Genomic DNA, 19,200 nt, shown 5'->3' on the forward strand with positions numbered 1-19,200 from the left:
TCCGCCCTTCCCTTCCACTGCACTGCTTTAAATAGATAGTTGAAAAGAGAGGGAGAGGGAGAGAGAGAGGAGAGGGAGGGGTGGAGAGAGGGAGGAGAGGGAGGGGTGGAGAGAGAGAGGGGTAGGGAGAAAGATGGAGAGAGGAGAGGGAGGGGTGGAGAGAGAGAGGGGTAGGGAGAAAGATGGAGAGCATGAAGGAGACAGGTAGAACGGGAGAGAAAGCTAGATATACAGAAAGACAGAGAGCGAGAGAGAGAAAAAGAGAGAGAAAAAGAAAGAGAGAGAGAGCGAGAGAGAAAGAAAGAGAGAGAAAGAAAGAAAGAAAGAGAGAGAGAGAGAAAGAAAGAGAGAGAAAGAAAGAGAGCGAGAGCGAGAGAGAAAGAGAGATGAAAACGAAGCAAGAGAGAGCAGATGAAATGAAAACAGTAAAGGTAACTGAAAAGGGGAACAACTCTCAGGCAGGGGAGGATAAGGTTGTCTGGAGGCTATTATTAGAGAGGTTTGATGCAGTGGGTCATCAAAACCTTATTAAGAATTGCAGACGTTTCTGACTGGAAGAGAAGGAGAGATGCCCCTAGGGGGCTCTCACTTAGATGAAAAAAAGAGTGAGAGAGAGAGAGAGACCACTGGGTAACAGCACAATTTACATATATTTATTATGACGGAAGTTTTGAAAACATTACGAATTCTAACTTCTCTGTCTTCCACGGGAGGAGAGCTCAGGAAGAGACTCATACAGGATGTAATGAACTACCACAAATGAACTAGTCAGTGTAAGGAGGAGAGGGGGTGAGATGAGTCTCTCACTTACCCGTAGAACTCGCAGGTCTGGTTTCCAAAGAGGACGGTGACACTGCTGCCAGCGCCCAGGTTCTCCCCTGTGATGGTCACCTTGGTGCCCCCAGACTCAGGCCCTCTGCTGGGGGACAGGCCCTGCACTGATGGCATCTAGAGGTGGAATGGAGACCGGAGGGGCAGTTATTTATTTTCCTTTCTCTATGACTGTAATGCACTCAGCTATCATACACCTGCTGTCCTTCTAACAGTACCCTCTATACTGAGCCACAGCAGAAAATAACAGCTTTCAACTGCCCCGATCCGTGGCATGCCCACTCTCTGCACTGCGACCCCATCCTGTGTTGTGTTGCTGTGTTCTGCATTGCTGAGTTCTATACCACTGGGCCTTTTAAAAAGGCAGTCTGGAAATAACTAGTGTTTACAGTAGCCCCGCCAGGTCGCCCTGCCTGTCATCAGCAAGCACACAGACAGACAGACAGACAGGCAGACAGACAGACAGGCAGGCAGACAGACGAAGAAACACCAACACAGCAAGGGTGGAATCCTGAGAGACACTGACAAAACAGAGTCAGACTGCTCCTCAGTGCCACAGACACACTTAGAGGGACACACACACACACATGCGAAGGGTGTTCGGTTGTCGACTAAATAGAAGAGAGCTTTTGTTGTGTGTCATTTTCTTTACCGGGGCTGTGATATTAGGGAATTGCAGGTAAAGTATTGTGGTACCCAGGCACAGCGCTGTGATGATGTCGCAACTCCCCGAGCAGCAACATGAATTATGGGTGTCAAAAGTGTCAGTGAAGACACACAAACATCACACACGGTTCCTCACTCCGTGCTGTGCTAGTCGGGGGATGGGCTAAAGCGGTACTCTGAAAACAGTTCTGGTAATTACTAGCGGCTGTTAATTGTTAAGGGGTGGCTAATTGGGAGTGTGTGAAAGGGAGCGTTGATTATCAGTTAGCTGCAGGCTAGCTTTAGTACGGGTGAGATACAGGTGTGGACGAAGGCAAGTGTGGAGGTGTTCATTCAGGTATCCTCCTATGGTTTACTACTGCACGACAACAGCTACTGTTGACAACACCTATTGTCTATTTAATCACTGCTGATTCCCTGGGCACCTCTGTGGTAATGACTGTGCTGTTATGTATTTCAACATAACATACTTCAAGAATAGGCTTCATCATTTCAGTTCATTGGTAGGCCTTTTATACCTTATTCTCTGGCTGTTACAAGACAACAACGGCGGGCGGCATGGAAGAAAGCTTGAGGAACACTTCTCTTCCTCATTCTGAAACGTTTTCACAGTCTCCAGCCAATCGTGTAGAGTTATTGGTTATTTTGCCAAGTTTCTTACTTTTTCATGACTATTTTGTACTAAAATACTTATATAATAGTCATGATAACATAGTCTTACCACAAAAGCGTAGAGCTGGGCAGAGCGAGTCTTGAGGTCAGGTCTGCACTCCCCAACACACAGCTGGACCGGGCCAGGCTTGCTGTCTGCTGGTGCTGCGTCCATCTCACACACTATCCTGGAAGAGAACATCACACACACACACCGTCAGACACACCATCCAGCAACGAGGAGACGAAACACAGCCAGACATCTAAAAACAGTGCTCCACAAACAAGGAGCGCACGATCACAGCGCTCTCTAGCACGTCTATCCAGCATGTGTACAATACAGCTCAATGTCACGGAGTACATTATTCAACACAAAGCACATACTGTACATAACAATGTGCTTTGTCATCCATTCCCATCGAGACAGTAGTGTTCTCAGCCAGTCCCTGTTCAGACTTCACCAGGTAGACTCTCATATATATGTTGGACTGGGAGGAAAAGTTACGAGGATCATTATGGGCCTCTACGTTATCGATCTCATCTCGTGATGTCATCTTCTCTCCGGCTCTCTGATTGGTTTACGTGACACATCCAAGGCAGGCCATTTAGAAAGGCATTGCACTGTACTCGCGCACGTGACATTAAAAAACACGGAACTTAATTGAACTGGACACCTCGCCACGTACAGCTCCACCAGCTCCACACCACTCATAGCAGTAGCCCTATAACTTCCTGGTGAGTGGAGGGGCCTAGACATCATAAATAGCCTTCCACAGATAAGCCCCCCGCCGTGCTGATCAAGCTCCAGCGTCGCCGTACCAACGTCAAATATAAATCACAGTCAGAAACCCGGGCCGACACCCCACGGCGGATCAATACAGCTTCATCATAAGGCGTGATCAGGTGTCTCCCTCCGCCGGCAGGTGGCCAGATCAAATGACATAATAAAACCAGGAGGCCTATCGATCGACGCTTGTGGAAAGTAATAAAGAACAAGAATCAATCATGGTGTTGAGGGAGATGAAGAGAGACGGCGCGAGAGAGAGACAGAGAGAAAGAGAAAATGAGAAAGAGAGATGGAGAGTAGGGTGGCCACATCATTGTTTCTCTAGCGCTTATCTCCTGAATCACAATTAATGAGGCCAAGAGAGCTCCTGGTTGGGCTGAGAGGAAGAGATTTACTCCCAGGCAGGGTCCAGTGTTTCTCCTATATGCAATCGTGGCCGCCACTTCAAAACATAAATAATAATAATATACTATATAATATATATATATAAATGTTTTTTTTTTTTTAAATGGGGTGGTAAAATGTTTTCACAGTAAACTTAAACTTTCATCACGCACACCTGTCCCCCGTTCCCACTGATTAGTACTTGTATAAGTGTTCCCTTTGGTTTCCATTGGGCTGTCAATTATTGTTCCAATGCGTGTGAGTTTGTGCGCGTGTGTACCTGTGCTGTGTGTTTTGGCTTTCGTGCCGTTGTGGATAGCGCAGATGATTACGGGGCTCGTCCCGTGTGTTAATCTCTGTGCGCGTGTGTTATTTTTTCGAGGTACTGCACGCTCTTTTGTTCTCGGTTTCTACCCTGTGTTTTGTTCCATGTTTATTTGGTCTTCGCCCCTGTGCATTTACACGGCACGCCGTAATTTGGGTTTAATTAAAAAAAAAAGTTTTATATGATTTTATTATATTTTATATTTTTATAACAATTGTAGGAAATGAGCTTTAAAGCTGAACATTTTCTCTCAGCACCATGACAAAATGTGTAGAAATGCAGGAAACTAGCTTGATAACAGCAAAATTGTGTCTTTGCCACGGCCATTACAGCATGTTGTAGTTACTTCACAATACCAGTCTAACTGACAGAGTGAAAAGAAGGAAGCCTGTACAGAATAAACATATTCTAAAACATGCATCCCGTTTTGCTCTCTGCAAAAAACGTGGCAAAGCAATTCACTTTTTGTTCTGAATACAAAGTGTTATGTTTGGGGAAAATACAACACATTACTGAGTACTACTCCATATTTTCAAGCATAGTGGTGGCTGCATCATGTTATGGTTATGCTTGTAATCGTTAAGGACTGGGGAGTTTTTCAGGATAAGAAACGGAAGGGAGCTAAGCACAGGCAAATTCCTCTGGAACCTGGTGCAGTCTGATTTCCACCAAGACCTGAAAATGGTTGTCTAGCAATGATCAACAACCAATTTGGCAGAATAGTGGGCAAATGTTACACAATACAGGTGTGGAAAGCTCTTACAGACTTACCCAGAAAGACTCACAGCTGTAATCGCTGGCAAAGGTGCTTCTATAAAGTATTGACTCAGGGGTGTGAATACTTACGTAAATTAGATATCTGTATTTCATTTTCATAACATTAGCTCATATCTAAAAACAGGTTTTCACTTTGTCATTGTGGGGTATTATTGTGTGTAGATGGGTGAGAAAACCTTTATTCCATTTTGAATTCAGGCTGTAACCCGACAAAACGTGGAACAAGTCAACGGGTATGAATACTTCCGGAAGGCACCGTATATAACACCGAAAACAATGTTACTTTTGTCCTCTGAAGACGGGGGGTGGTGGGATGTCCAATAGTAAAAAAAAGAAGAAAGAAAAAGAGACTAAATAAAGAAATAAATCATCTGTTGACTGGAGTACAGCTTGTGGTGCAAACCACACTAGTCTGACCAAGGCAAGACTAACAGGGCAGAGAACCAACAGGTTGACAATGTGTGCTAACTTCTGCTAAGTCAGGGATCCAAACCACTACGCCAACACCACCCACAACCCTACCCCTTCTTAGTCACAGTAATACTGCTGCTGGGGACCTCGGCCAGGTTTCTAATTTCCCCCTCTGACACGTTTTACACGGCAAAATAAATGAATTCACTCCAGCAGTGTCCCAATCGGATTAAACTGCTGTCAGATCGGTGCACTGCTGACAAATGGTCCCCTACAGCCAGTGTGACATGCAGTGCATTTCAATTATACACACACACATACACACAGCCAGATCTCCCCAAACACTTACGGTGCTAAAATATAACTTTACCCCACACATCACCAACTATCCCCCAACCTAGCTACCAAAGACTATTTCAAAAGCCTCTGCCTTAATAGCAATGGCCAAAATACTTCCCTCCTGGATGTTTAGAGGAGAATACATGCACAGCAAAGTGTCAAATGAACTCCTTTGAAAGTTCTCTGATTTGCCTCAGTATCGGTGCTGAGGTATACCTGATGTGGGTCTGTATAGTAGTCAACACCGCAGCAGGACCGTGCTGCAGTGCTCCTCGGGGTTCAGAGGGAGGGCAGAAGAAGGCCAGCAGAGGAATTAAGGTTAAGGACTTCACTCCACAGAGGAGTCTGTTCTACTCTGTTCTGTGGTGTGCCAGGCTAGCTTTGTCTCCGCAGGCCTCAGCTCCAACACGATAGTCACAAATCTGTCTTCTACCCCGCTGACTCCAAGTCATTGTCCTTTCATTCAAATGGAGTAAGAAAGAGTGACAGGGCGCTTTTTCTGTCTGTCTGCATATCCTCCTTTTGCTCTGCACTCCTCTCCAGTCAGGGTCAGGATGGTAGAGTGCTGCTGTGTGCTGACAGAGAGGGTTCCATTTGAGTCAATCGTCACCTGTCAAGGTGAGGGCACCCATAAGCCACCACTCCATTCCACTCAGGGTCAGGATGGTAGAGTGCTGCTGTGTGCTGACAGGGAGGGTCAGGGGTCATTCACCTGAGAGGTGTACAGGACACATACACTTGTCTGTCTCTGTGAAGACAGAGAGCACTGTTACAGTACTGCTGTGACAGGGAGGGTCTATGTACCCATCTAGGTGAGGGCAGGGGTATCCACAATGCACTGCTCTCCTGACTCAGCCGTTCTGACTCAACTGTCTAGTCTATCTGTGGGAGGCAGCAGGAAGCCAATTATGAAACATGGGCCACGGACAATTAGTGAAGGGAGATGGGACAGGCTTAATGTGCTCTCTGCTGCACCAGGCAATTAAAACAATTAAACAAAGGTAAACACACACAGAGGTTCTGGGACTGACGGGTTGTGTATGTCTGTGTGTGTGTATGTGTGTGTTTGTGTGAGGTGTGGGTTATCTTCCTGTACGAGAAAACAACAGGCCGAGACTGATGGCCTTGCTCCAGTCATAATTAAGAGAGTAGTCTCTCTGGTGTGTGTGTGTGTGTGTGAGAGAGTGTGCATGCTTGTCTGTGTGTGTGTCTGTGAGTGTCTCTGTGGGTGTGGGTGTGTGTGTGTACGTGCCTCTCTCTCTCTCTCTCTGTGTGTGTGTGTGTGTGTGTGTGAGCTGCCAGCTTGTGTTAGATGGTCCAGTCTCATACCGTTGCATACAGCTCCAAGGCTTGACAGTGAACACAATTAGGCCTATGTGATGTTCATTTACTTTTACTGTGCTTTTACCCACCTCTCAGTGGTCTGAAATCTGCAGACTTAGTGACTGCATGGCTGTTGTTGGATAGTCTTAAAATGGAGAAAGAACTGGGAACTGAGATCATTTGTTGTGAAGATAATATAGGGTTTCTCCTTTTTGTTCACTCTATTTCATGGCATCTTCTGCCATTATTCCATTACTGTTCTGTGGAAACATGTTCCATTCACCTAACACTGTCATTGATTAATTGGCTAGGAATTTCTACAGTTTAAAAAAATATCTAATAATTGAAATCCAAGGTTAGGGTTAAGGCTAGGTTCATGTGTGTGTGACCTGTGTGTTGACTTACTGTTCTGCGATGATGTAGCCTTCCTCCACAGGGGAACACTTGACTCCAGCCACCTCCACGTTGTCCACCATCTCACTGAACGCCAGGCCCAGGTTCATGCCATGGATGGTCACCCTGGTACCCCCCCTCTGGAGGGCCAGCTACTGGGGTCACCTGCAGAGGTCAAAGGGGAGAGAGGTCAGAGGTTAAGGGAGAAACATACGTCATACTTTACACCATGGCATTCCATAGTAACGTGGTATTCCCTGACAATCTAAAGGTTTTGACAATGATGATCATAATATGGTATTGTGTATCTCTAGGCTTTCTATCTCGTAAGATGGATATTGCGAGAGACCCTCCTTACTGTATGTAGCTGGTCATAGGGGTTCTGAGCAGAAATTAAAAGCTTTTTCAACCTCTGACCCCAACCACCCGTTTAAGAAAACAGGCATGATGTCATCACACCAGAGCCCACCTGACAGAGGGGACTAATGGAACCGGCATCATTACTCCTAGAAGGATGATGTCATCGTTCACTTCACATAACACAACACACAAACATAACCCTCAACTCCCAGCAACATCTTCTAATATACTGTATATACTGTACACTGTATATATGTTATGTATTAATGAAGCCAATTCAAATAATTTGGCCAAACACAAAAACCTGGAGGGTGAATTAACATTCCGGATACCTGCCTAGTCCCCTGATCTGCTGCTGCTGTTGCCATGGGTGATCAATCTAACAAGAGACCATATTAGTGCTCAGTGCAGCCCACCTTGTAATAAAATACAATATGGCTGCCCAGCATGACCTTGGCTCTGGGTGGCATGCTGCCTTCTGTGCTGCACAGCCCCTCAGTGGCTAGGAGCTGGCTGCTGTCCAGAGGTGAGGAGAGTGTGTGTGTGTGTGTGTCTGTGTGTGTGAGGAGGAGGAGAGAAAAGGAGAGGGAAGAGAAGAGAGGAGCAGGAGGAGGGGACACACACACACACACGTACACACACACAATACCATCTCCATGTGTGAAGTCACAGCCTCTATGAAAAAAATCAATATGCCATTACTGGGCACGCATGTGGAAGTAAAACCAACAAAAGTGTCCAGCATTATAATCCGGTGCCCGCTTTCTGGTCCGCATTCACCCCTGCCACGTGAGAGTGGCGAGCGGTGGGTCTCTCTCTCTACCTTCCTGCGTCTGTGGGTGCCCACTTGTGCGTTGTACTAACCCAGTGGGACGTCTGCATTGTAATCTAGATTTTGTGGACATTAATTGCTCTGGATGTAACGTAAGTGTGTCACTGCACTGCCTGAGGGTCTGAATACATCAATGTTTTAGTGCTACTTGGGCATGCAGGGTACAGGCGGAAACACAGTGGAGAGAGGAGGAGGCCTGGCTAAATATATCCATGTCAGACCAAGGCTGGAACAATCCCAAACAACTTAGGGATAGTTACATAAGGAATGGGGGAGGTTTAATGCCCCAGAGAGAGGGGAGAGAGAGAGAGATGAGTAGAATAATTGTTCTGTGTGCCACTCTGGAAGGTGTGGCAGCCATAGGGGAAGCACAGCATGATAGATGATGTAATGGTCGGTGCAGTATCTCTAGTGAAAGCGTGTGAGACGCTCTCCTAGCCAGAAGCTGCAGTATAACTCTGCTGATGACAGGCCGGACATGGGATACAACTTGAATAACTTGAATCCATTCATGAAGCCCATATCACTGAGCTGCCATTGGCAGAAAGAGGCTTGAGTATTCAGATGAGTATAAATATCCCTTTGTGTGGCACGACATCAAAGTTATCAAAGACTCCCCCTCAAAGACTTGGAGAGCAGAGACGCTCCGTGTCTGACCCTGGCTCTATCTCCGTGGCAGATGAACAATTGGACGACGCCCACAGAAGTCCCTAAGAACCAATTCCAAACCCGTGGTTACATGGTGACACGCTAATCAACTCCTAATGAACAAAGACAGACTGGGATCTGGCTCATCAGCAGGAATGCTGTGTGTGTGTGTGTGTGTGTGTGTTTGTGTGTGTGTGAGCGAGCGAGCAGCTTTCTACTTATGCTACATCCTCCTCTCCTCTCTCGTCTCCTCTCAGTCTAAGTGACACACTACTCCACTTCAGGCGCCCGCCGCCCGCCCGCCTGTTTGTCTTAACACTAAACACTGACTCTCTACTCTCTCAGCCCTAGCCAGGCAAGAGAGGATTGCTCATTGGGCATGCACGCACCTCCTGCTGCCGACAGACCCCGCCCCCCCCTCCCCAGCTCCACGCTCCCTGTGTAATCCTTTTAAGAGGAGCTCTGCTGCCCGCACGGCTTTGTCACACTGTGTCAATGGATGGTAATTTCAAGAAAACAGCCAGCCAGCTCACACATGCCCACTTCCTCTCCCCTAGATACAGCTCCAGGGATGTGAAGGGTGGGCCGGTGGGGGGGTACAAATGGCCATTTCCTAACACATGCCACTGGATTTGGGATTGGGAAGGATGAGAAAGGAGAAGAACAGGAAGGGGGGGGGGGGGGTGAGATGACTGAATGAAAGGAAAAGATGGAGAAGTGTAGAGGGGGGTGAGAAGGAGAAGGGTACAGGGGGTGAGAAGGAGAAGGGTACAGGGGGGTGAGAAGGAGAAGGGTACAGGGGGGTGAGAAGGAGAATGGTACAGGGGTGTGAGAAGGAGATGTGTAGAGGGGGTGAGAAGGAGAAGGGTACAGGGGGGTGAGAAGGAGAAGGGTACAGGGGGGTGAGAAGGAGAAGGGTACAGGGGGTGAGAATGAGAAGTGTAGAGGGGGGTGAGAAGGAGAAGGGTACAGGGGGGTGAGAAGGAGAAGGGTACAGGGGGGTGAGAAGGAGAAGGGTACAGGGGGGTGAGAAGGAGAAGGGTACAGGGGGGTGAGAAGGAGAAGGGTACAGGGGGGTGAGAAGGAGAAGTGTAGAGGGGGGTGAGAAGAAGTGTAGAGGGGGGTGAGAAGGGACAGTGGGGTGAGAAGAAGTGTAGAGGGGGGTGAGAAGGGACAGGGGGGTGAGAAGGGACAGGGGGTGAGAAGGGACAGGGGGGTGAGAAGGGACAGGGGGGTGAGAAGGGACAGGGGGGTGAGAAGGGACAGGGGGGTGAGAAGGGACAGGGGGGTGAGAAGAAGTGTAGAGGGGGTGAGAAGAAGTGTAGAGGGGGGTGAGAAGAAGTGTAGAGGGGGTGAGAAGAAGTGTAGAGGGGGTGAGAAGAAGTGTAGAGGGGGTGAGAAGAAGTGTAGAGGGGGGTGAGAAGAAGTGTAGAGGGGGTGAGAAGAAGTGTAGAGGGGGTGAGAAGAAGTGTAGAGGGGGGTGAGAAGGGACAGGGGGGTGAGAAGGGACAGGTAGAGGGGGGTGAGAAGAAGTGTAGAGGGGGTGAGAAGAAGTGTAGAGGGGGTGAGAAGAAGTGTAGAGGGGGTGAGAAGAAGTGTAGAGGGGGTGAGAAGAAGTGTAGAGGGGGTGAGAAGAAGTGTAGAGGGGGTGAGAAGAAGTGTAGAGGGGGTGAGAAGAAGTGTAGAGGGGGTGAGAAGAAGTGTAGAGGGGGTGAGAAGAAGTGTAGAGGGGGTGAGAAGAAGTGTAGAGGGGTGAGAAGAAGTGTAGAGGGGGTGAGAAGAAGTGTAGAGGGGGTGAGAAGAAGTGTAGAGGGGGGTGAGAAGAAGTGTAGAGGGGGTGAGAAGAAGTGTAGAGGGGGTGAGAAGAAGTGTAGAGGGGGTGAGAAGAAGTGTAGAGGGGGGTGAGAATACGTTTTTTTTGTATTGTTTTTGTAATTTTACTAGGATCCCAATTAGCTGTTGCAAAAGCCGCAGCTACTCTTCCTGAGGTCCACACAGAACATGAAACAGGACTATATACAGAACATTAATAGACAAGAACAGCTCAAGTATAGAACTACATACAATTTAAAACGGCACACATAGCCTACATATCAATACATTCACAGAAAATATCTAGGTTGAATAGGGGAGAGGCAGTGTGCCACGAGGTGTTGCTTTATCTGTTGTTTGAAACCAGGTTTGCTGTTCATTTGAGCAATCTAAGATGGACGGGAGTACCATGCAATAATGGTTCTATATAATACTGTACGCTTTCTTGAATTTGTTCTGGGTTTGGGGACTATGAAAAGACCCCTGGTGGCATGTCTGGTGGTGTAAGTGTGTGTGTCAGAGCTGTGCATAAGTTGACTATGCAAACCATTTAGAATTTTCAACACATTAATGTTTCTTATAAAAAAAGAAGTGATGCAGTCAGTCTCTCCTCAACTCTCAACTTGTGAAGCATCTGTTTCTCAAACTAGACATTTTAATGTACTTGTTCTCTTGCTCAGTTGTGCACCGGGGCCTCCCACTCCTCCTTCTATTATGGTTAGAGCCTGTTCTGTGAAGGGAGTAGTACACAGCGTTGTACCAGATCTTCAGTTTCTTGGCAATTTCTCGCATGGAATAGCCTTCATTTCTCAGAACAAGAATACACTGACGAGTTTTTTGTTTCTGCCCATTTTGAGCCTGTAATCGAACTGACAAATGCTGATGCTCCAGATACTCAACTAGTCTAAAGGACAGTTTTATTGCTTCTTTAATCAGAACAACAGTTTTTCAGCTGTGCTAACATAATTGCAAAATAGTTTTCTAATGATCAATTAGCCTTTTAAAATTATAAACTTGGATTAGCTAACACAACGTGCCATTGGAACACAGGAGTGATGGTTGCTGATAATGGGCCTCTGTATGCCTATGTAGACATTCCATAAAAAATATGCCATTTCCAGCTACAATAGTCATCTACAGCATCAACAATGTCGACATTATACTTCTGATCAATTTTATGAGCATGAGCTCTATAAGCATGCTGAAAGTATCTTGTAAATTTACAATAGCATTGTATTTCCAACAGTTTGCTAAGAGCGGGCAGCAAGCTGATTGGTCGGCTGTTTGAACCAGTAAAGGCCGCTTTACCACTCTTGGGTAGCGGAATGACATTGGCTTCCCTCCCGGCCTGAGGACAAACCCCTTCGTCTATATGATAGATAGGAGTGACCATAGAGTCAGCTACCATCCTCAGTAGCCTTCCATCTAAGTTGTCAATGCCAGAATGTTTGTCATTGTTGATCGATAACAATAATTGTTTCCACCTGTGCCACACTAACGTTACAAAATTATTATTATTATATTTTTTTACCCCCTTTTTCTCCCCAATTTCGTGGCATCCAATTGTTAGTAGCTACTATCTTGTCTCATCGCTACAACTCCTATACGGGCTCGGGAGAGACAAAGGTCGAAAGTCATGCGTCCTCCGATACACAACCCAACCAAGCCACGCTGCTTCTTAACACAGCGCGCATCCAACCCGGAAGCCAGCCGCACCAATGTGTCGGAGGAAACACCGTGCACCTGGCGACCTTGGTTAGCGTGCACTGCGCCCGGCCCGCCACAGGAGTCGCTGGTGCGCGATGAGACAAGGATATCCCTACCGGCCAAACCCTCCCTAACCCGGACGACGCTAGGCCAATTGTGCGTCGACCCACGGAACTCCCGGTCGCGGCCGGTCGCGACAGAGCCTGGGCACGAACCCAGAGTCTCTGGTGGCACTGCAGTGCCCTTGACCACTGCGCCACGTTACAAAATTCTAACTTACAATGCTTTTCTTTCATTATTAGTTTTTTGTATGCATGAATACGATGGCTCACTGTTTGTTGTTGGCATTTCCTGCTTAAGCTTTCCCACTGGTTTTATGTCGAATAAGCCATCTGATTCGATTAAAGATGGAGTTGAATGTGTGTTTCTGCCCATAATTTTAAATACTCCAACATGTTTTTCCATCATTCTTTATATCATTGATCTTGGCTTCATAATACAGTTTCTTCTTCTTTTTGTTGAGTTTAGTCACATCATTTCTCAGTTTGCAGTAACTCCGCCAGTCAGATGTGCAGCCAGACTTATTAGCCACTCTGTCACGGATTCCCCCGGTACTGCTGCTCATTCCCTGCACCAGCTCCGGAGGTCTACGTCACCGGCCTCTAGGCGTCACTGAACTCATTCCCATTCCCCCTGATTAGTAATTATATATATATGTGTCCTCTGTTCACCATTGTTTTGTTGGTTATTGTTCCCATGTCCGTTGGTCTTGTGAGTACCTGTGCTTTGTGGTTTCGGCTTTTGTGCTGCATGTATTGTGTGTTTGTTATTACGGGTCCCGTCCCGTGTATTGTTGTGCACTTATTATTACGGGTCTTGTCCCATGTATTTGTTATTACGGGTCTTGTCCCGTGTATTTGTTATTACGGGTCTTGTCCCATGTATTTGTTATTACGGGTCTCATCCCATGTATTTATTAGAGGTTTAAGCTCGCTCTTTTGTTTGGGTTTACAACCCTGTGTTTTTGTATACGTGTTTGTTTTGGGCTTCGTCCCCGTATTCTTACATGGCATGTTGTATTTTTGGGTGGAGTATTAAAACCCCTTATTACATGTTCCTGCGTCTGACTCCAATCCTTTCTACAACGTGACACACTCCTTTTGCCCCATCACTTTCAACAATACAGTTTTTCAATTACTCACCAATCCATGGAGCCTTAACAGTTCTAACAGTCAGTTTCTTAATTAACAGGTGCATGTTTATCAATAATTGGAAGAAGCAATTTCAGAAATGCATCAAGTGCTCCTTGTTAATCACATCAAACTAACAATTATTTTAAACATCATCCACATAAGAGTCACAGCTAAATCTTTTGAATGATACACTACTTTAGGTGCAGCTTTTGGAACCTTAGTTCTCCTAGATATATTGTTCTGCCACTATATTGTGATCACTGCATCCAATGGGTACGGATACAGCTTTAGAACAAAGTTCTACAGTATTAGTAAAAATGTGATCGATACATGTGGATGATCTTGTTCCTGTAGTGTTTGTAACCACCCTGGTAGGTTGATTAATAACCTGAACCAGATTACAGGCACTGGTAACAATGAGTATCTTCCTCTTGAGCGGACAGTTTAATGAAAACCAGTCAATGTTCAGGTCCCCAAGAAAGTAGACCTCTCTGTTTATATCACATACAGTATCAAGCATTTCACACACATTAGATACTGACTGTTAGCACTTGGTGGCCCTATAGCAACAACCCAAAAGAATAGGCTTTAGATGAGGCAGGTGAACCTGCAGCGACAATACTTCAATAAGACTAGACATCTTTTCTTAGCGTTACTGGGATATGGCTCTGAATATACAGTGGCAAGAAAAAGTAGGTGAACCCTTTGGAATTACCTGGATTTCTGCATAAATGTGACATAAATGTTGATCTTCATCTAACACAGTCTGCTTAAACTAATAAAACACAAACAATTATACATTTTCATGTCTTTATTGAACACACAATGTAAACATTGACAGTGCAGGGTGGGAAAAGTATGTAAACCCTTGGATTTAATATCTGGTTGACCCTCCTTTGCCAGCAATAACCTCAACTTAACGTTTTCTGTAGTTACGGATCAGACCGGTCAGGTCAGGACGAATTTTGGACCATTCCTCTTTACATTTTCTTGGGATGTCTGGTTTGAACCGCTCTCTTGAGGTCATGCCACAGCATCTCAATCTGGTTGAGGGCAGGACTCTGACTGGGCCACTCCAGAAGGTCAGGACTCTGACTGGGCCACTCCAGAAGGTCAGGACTCTGACTGGGCCACTCCAGAAGGTCAGGACTCTGACTGGGCCACTCCAGAAGGTCAGGACTCTGACTGGGCCACTCCAGAAGGCATATTTTCTTCTGTTCAATCCAGTCTGTTGTTGATTTACTTCTGTGTTTTGTGTTGTTGTCCTGTTGCATCACCCAACTTCTGTTGAGCTTCAAATGGTGGACAGATAGCCTTACATTCTCCTGCAAAATGTCTTGATAAACTTGAGAATTCATTTTTCCGTTGATAATAGCAAGCTGTTCAGGTCCTGAGGCAACAAAGCAGCCCCAAACCATGATGCTCCCTCCACCATACTTTACAGTTGTGATGATGTTTGGATGTTGCTGTGCTGTGCATTTTTTTCTCCACACATAGTGTTGTGTGTTCCTTCCAAACAACTCACCTGTAGTTTCATCTGTCCACAGAATATTTTGCCAGCACTACATCCAGGTTATCTTATCAAACTTCAGGCGTGCAGCAATGTTTTTTTTTGGACAGCAGTGGCTTCATCCGTGGTGTCCACGCATGAACACCATTCTAGTTTAGGGTTTTACGTATCGTAGATTGAGCATTCTGCACTGTGCTCTTGCAGTCATCTTTGCAGGACGGCCACTCCTATGCAGAGTAGCAACAGTGCTGAACTTTCTCCATTTATAGACAATTTGTCTTACCGTGTGTAGTTTTGTAACCCTTTCCAGCTTTATGCAAGTCAACAATTCTTAATCTCAGGTCTTGTGAGATCTCTTTTATTCGAGACATGGTTCACATCAGCCAATGCTTCTTGTGAATAGCAAACTCACATTTTGTGAGTGTTTTTTATAGGGCAAGGCAGCTCTAAACAACTTCTCCAATCTCCTCTCATTGATTGGACTCCAGGTTAGCTGATTCCTGACTCCAATTAGGTTTTGGAGAAATCATTAGCCTAGGGGATCACATACTTTCTCCAACCTACACTGTGAATGTTTAAATGATGTATTCAATAGAGAAAAATACAGTAATTTGTGTGTTATTAGTTTAAGCACACTGTGTTTGTCTATTGTTGTGACTTAGATGAAGATCAGATCCAATTTTACGACCAATTTATGCAGAAATCCAGGTAATTACTGTCACACCCTGACCATAGTTTGCTTTGTATGTTTCTATGTTTTGGTTGGTCAGGGTGTGAGCTGGGTGGGCATTCTATGTTACATGTCTAGTTTGTCTAGTTCTATGTTTGGCCTGATATGGTTCTCAATCAGAGGCAGGTGTTCATCATTGTCTCTGATTGGGAACCATATTTAGGTAGCCTGTTTGGTGTTGGGTTTTGTGGGTGATTGTCCTTGTAACTGTCTAGTGTTAGTTTGCACCAGTTTAGGCTGTTTCGGTTTTCATTACGTTTATTGTTCTTGTATTGATTCGTGTTTACTTTGTTTTTATTAAACATGAATCTCAATAGCCACGCCGCATTGTGGTCCGACTCTCCTTCACAACAGGAAAACCGTGACAGAATCACCCACCTTGACAGGACCAAGCGGCGTGGTAAAGGGCAACAGAGGCAGCAGCAGCAGCAGTGGGAGAGGCTGCACTATTTGGAGGAATTGGAAGGAAGAGGACCCTGGGCTCAGCCAGGAGAATATCGCCGCCCCAAAGAAGAACTGGAGGCGGGGAAAGCGGGGAGGCGCTGGTATGAGGAGGCAGCGCGGCGTCGTGGATGGAAGCCCGAGAGTCAGCCCCAAAAATGTATTGGGGGGGGGGGGGGGGGGCTCACAGGAAGTATGGCGAAGCCAGGTAGGCGACCTGCGTCAACTTCCTGTGGTTACCGGGGGGCTAGAGAGACCGGGCAGGCACCGTGTTATGCTGTGGAGCGCACGGTGTCCCCAGTGCGGGTGCACAGCCCGGTGCGGTACATTCCAGCTCCGCGTATCGGCCGGGCTAGAGTGGGCATCGAGCCAAGTGCCATGAAGCCGGCTCTACGCATCTGGTCTCCAGTGCGTCTCCTTGGGCCGGCTTACATGGCACCAGCCTTGCGCACGGTGTCCCCGGTTCGCCTGCATAGCCCAGTGCGGGCTATTCCACCTCGCCGCACTGGCAGGGCGACCGGGACCATTCAACTGGGTAAGGTTGGGCAGGCTCGGTGCTCAAGAGCTCCAGTGCGCCTGCACGGCCCGGTCTATCCGTCACCACCTCCACGCACCAGCCCTCCGGTGGCAGCCCCCCGCACCAGGCTGTCTCTCCGGCCCATCCTTACGGGGGCTTCCTCCTCTCCAGCGCTGCCAGAGTCTCCCGCCTCTCCAGTGCTGCTGGGGCCTTCCTCCACTTCAGCGCAGCCGGAGTCTCACGCCTATTCGGCGCCGCCTGAGCCACCCGTCTGCCCAGCGCCGCCTGAGCCACCCGTCTGCCCAGCGCCGCCTGAGCCGCCCGTCTGCCCAGCGCCGCCAGTGCCGCCCGTCTGCCCAGCGCCGCCAGTGCCGCCCGTCTGCCCAGCGCCGCCAGTGCCGCCCGTCTGCCCAGCGCCGCCAATGCCGCCCCTCTGTCCATTGAGAAGAGTTGCCATGGTGAGGAGGCCACGGAAGCGGACAAGGTGGGGGACTAGGACTACGGTGAAGTGGGGGCCACGTCCAGCACCAGAGCCGCCACCGCGGACAGATGCCCACCCAGACCCTCCCCTATAGGTTCAGGTTTTGCGGCCGGAGTCCGCACCTTGGGGGGGGGGTGTACTGTCACACCCTGACCATAGTTTGCTTTGTATGTTTCTATGTTTTGGTTGGTCAGGGTGTGAGCTGGGTGGGCATTCTATGTTACATGTCTAGTTCTATGTTTGGCCTGATATGGTTCTCAATCAGAGGCAGGTGTTCGTCACTGTCTCTGATTGGGAACCATATTTAGGTAGCCTGTTTGGTGTTGGGTTTTGTGGGTGATTGTCCTTGTAACTGTCTAGTGTTAGTTTGCACCAGTTTAGGCTGTTTCGGTTTTCATTACGTTTATTGTTCTTGTATTGATTCGTGTTTACTTTGTTTTATTAAACATGAATCTCAATAGCCACGCCGCATTGTGGTCCGACTCTCCTTCACAACAGGAAAACCGTGACAATTACAAAGGGTTCACATACTTTGTCTTGCCACTGTATGTGACTCGTATCAGGAAAAGAGGCGTGTGTTGCGCGTCACTACTTCACAGGAGAGCCATTTGAACGTAAACCTTTTTTTGGCAGAAACGTCTTCTGGAACATGTGAACTTTTATATCTCTTAAGAAACAAACTTGTATTCCATCTGTAAATACAAATAAAATTGTTAAAGTACGAGCCTAGTTAGTATAGCCACAGAAAAAGAGGGGAACCTTTACGCTAGCCATGATTGGCTCAGATAATGTGTGGGCTGGACATGCCGAGAGATGAGTTCGGATTGGTCTGCCATGTAGCATGCTTCTGTCTATAATATGAGCTGGTATGTATGTGTAGCTAATTCTTTCTAGCCAAATTTAGCTTTTTTGAAAGAAATCACGTAGTAGAACTGCATAAGTGTTGCTCTCCACTTTCTGGAGGACCGAGTTTTGAAATCAATGGAATTAGAGTACGATAGCTAAGGAGATGGAGAACATTCTGGCGTTTGATTGCAAATATGCAGAAGGAGTTGAAAAGAGAACACACAGACGGCTGTTGTATAAAACACCTGTCTCTGGATTACATCTTCAAACTAAGGGCAATCATGGTGTCCGTGACAGAGAGGAAGAAGCGTCCATCCATGTATATGGGTAAGGTAGTCTAGCTAGCAACATTTTCAGATATTACACGTTTCTGATTTAGTAAGAAAGTAATTCTCATTTCAAGTTAAAGTGTACTGTTAGCTAGCTAGATAACGTTAGCTGGCTGGCTGCCTAGCTAACGTTACTTGTATGATCTGTGTAGTTATATTATTCGTATCTCAGAGACATTTGCATTGCTAGTTATAACCTAAATTTGGCTAGCAAACATTGATCTGGGTTGAAATGCTACCTGCAGATTCATGCAGGGTAGTGACGTTATGATTTGGGATTATGGTTAGTTTTTTAGCTAGATAGCTACATGTCTAAACAAAAGACTCCAATATGCAAGTAACAATTTCAATAGAATGTTCATGATGTCACTGCGACAACAACATTTGCTCTGGAAGTATGCTCCAATTTCCCGAGCATTCTCGTCTCAGTTTGCCAGAGCAAAAAACATTGGCAAAAAAGTGTAATTAAATTGTTGCTAGTAGAACAGATGCAGTCACCAACACTCTGGATAACATAAAACCACCCTAACCAGCTCTGCTAGGGCAAGTAAAATTGTCAGTGAGCTGTTCTCTCATTTGTGTCTGGAAGTAGCTAGCAAGCTAGCCAACATGAGCCAGTTAGCTTGGGTGCTTGACTACAGCTGTTAGGTCAGAACGCTCCGATCCACCCTACTCTTCCGCCAGAGCGTTAAGTGCTAGGTAGTAACCAAATTTTTCCAATAGAACACTTTTTTCAGACACTTTCCAAACCAACAAACCAAGCTCTGCCTCATTCCGTGTTCAACAGGAAGTGACGTTCTGATGACATGATAATCCCTCATGATAAGAAGTGTCTTTCTAGTCTAATCTGTTAATAAGAGAACTTTAGAGAAAAAGGGAACTCTCTTTAGTAGATTATCAACAACCA

At 46.7% G+C, this 19,200-nt stretch overlaps 1 protein-coding gene across 1 annotated transcript in view; it reads right to left on the reverse strand.

Annotated features, from left to right (window-relative positions):
- The window catches only part of LOC109869689 (plexin-A2), a 306,452-nt gene that overhangs the window by 59,234 nt on the left and 228,018 nt on the right, over positions 1–19,200 (reverse strand). The window contains 4 exon segments of the mRNA XM_031803557.1: positions 812–948; positions 2,219–2,336; positions 6,900–7,024; positions 7,026–7,052. Of these exon segments, the coding sequence (XP_031659417.1) occupies positions 812–948; positions 2,219–2,336; positions 6,900–7,024; positions 7,026–7,052 (407 nt within the window).

This window comes from Oncorhynchus kisutch, linkage group LG24 (genome assembly GCF_002021735.2).
Source record: "Oncorhynchus kisutch isolate 150728-3 linkage group LG24, Okis_V2, whole genome shotgun sequence".
Classification (NCBI taxonomy): Eukaryota; Metazoa; Chordata; class Actinopteri; order Salmoniformes; family Salmonidae; genus Oncorhynchus; species Oncorhynchus kisutch.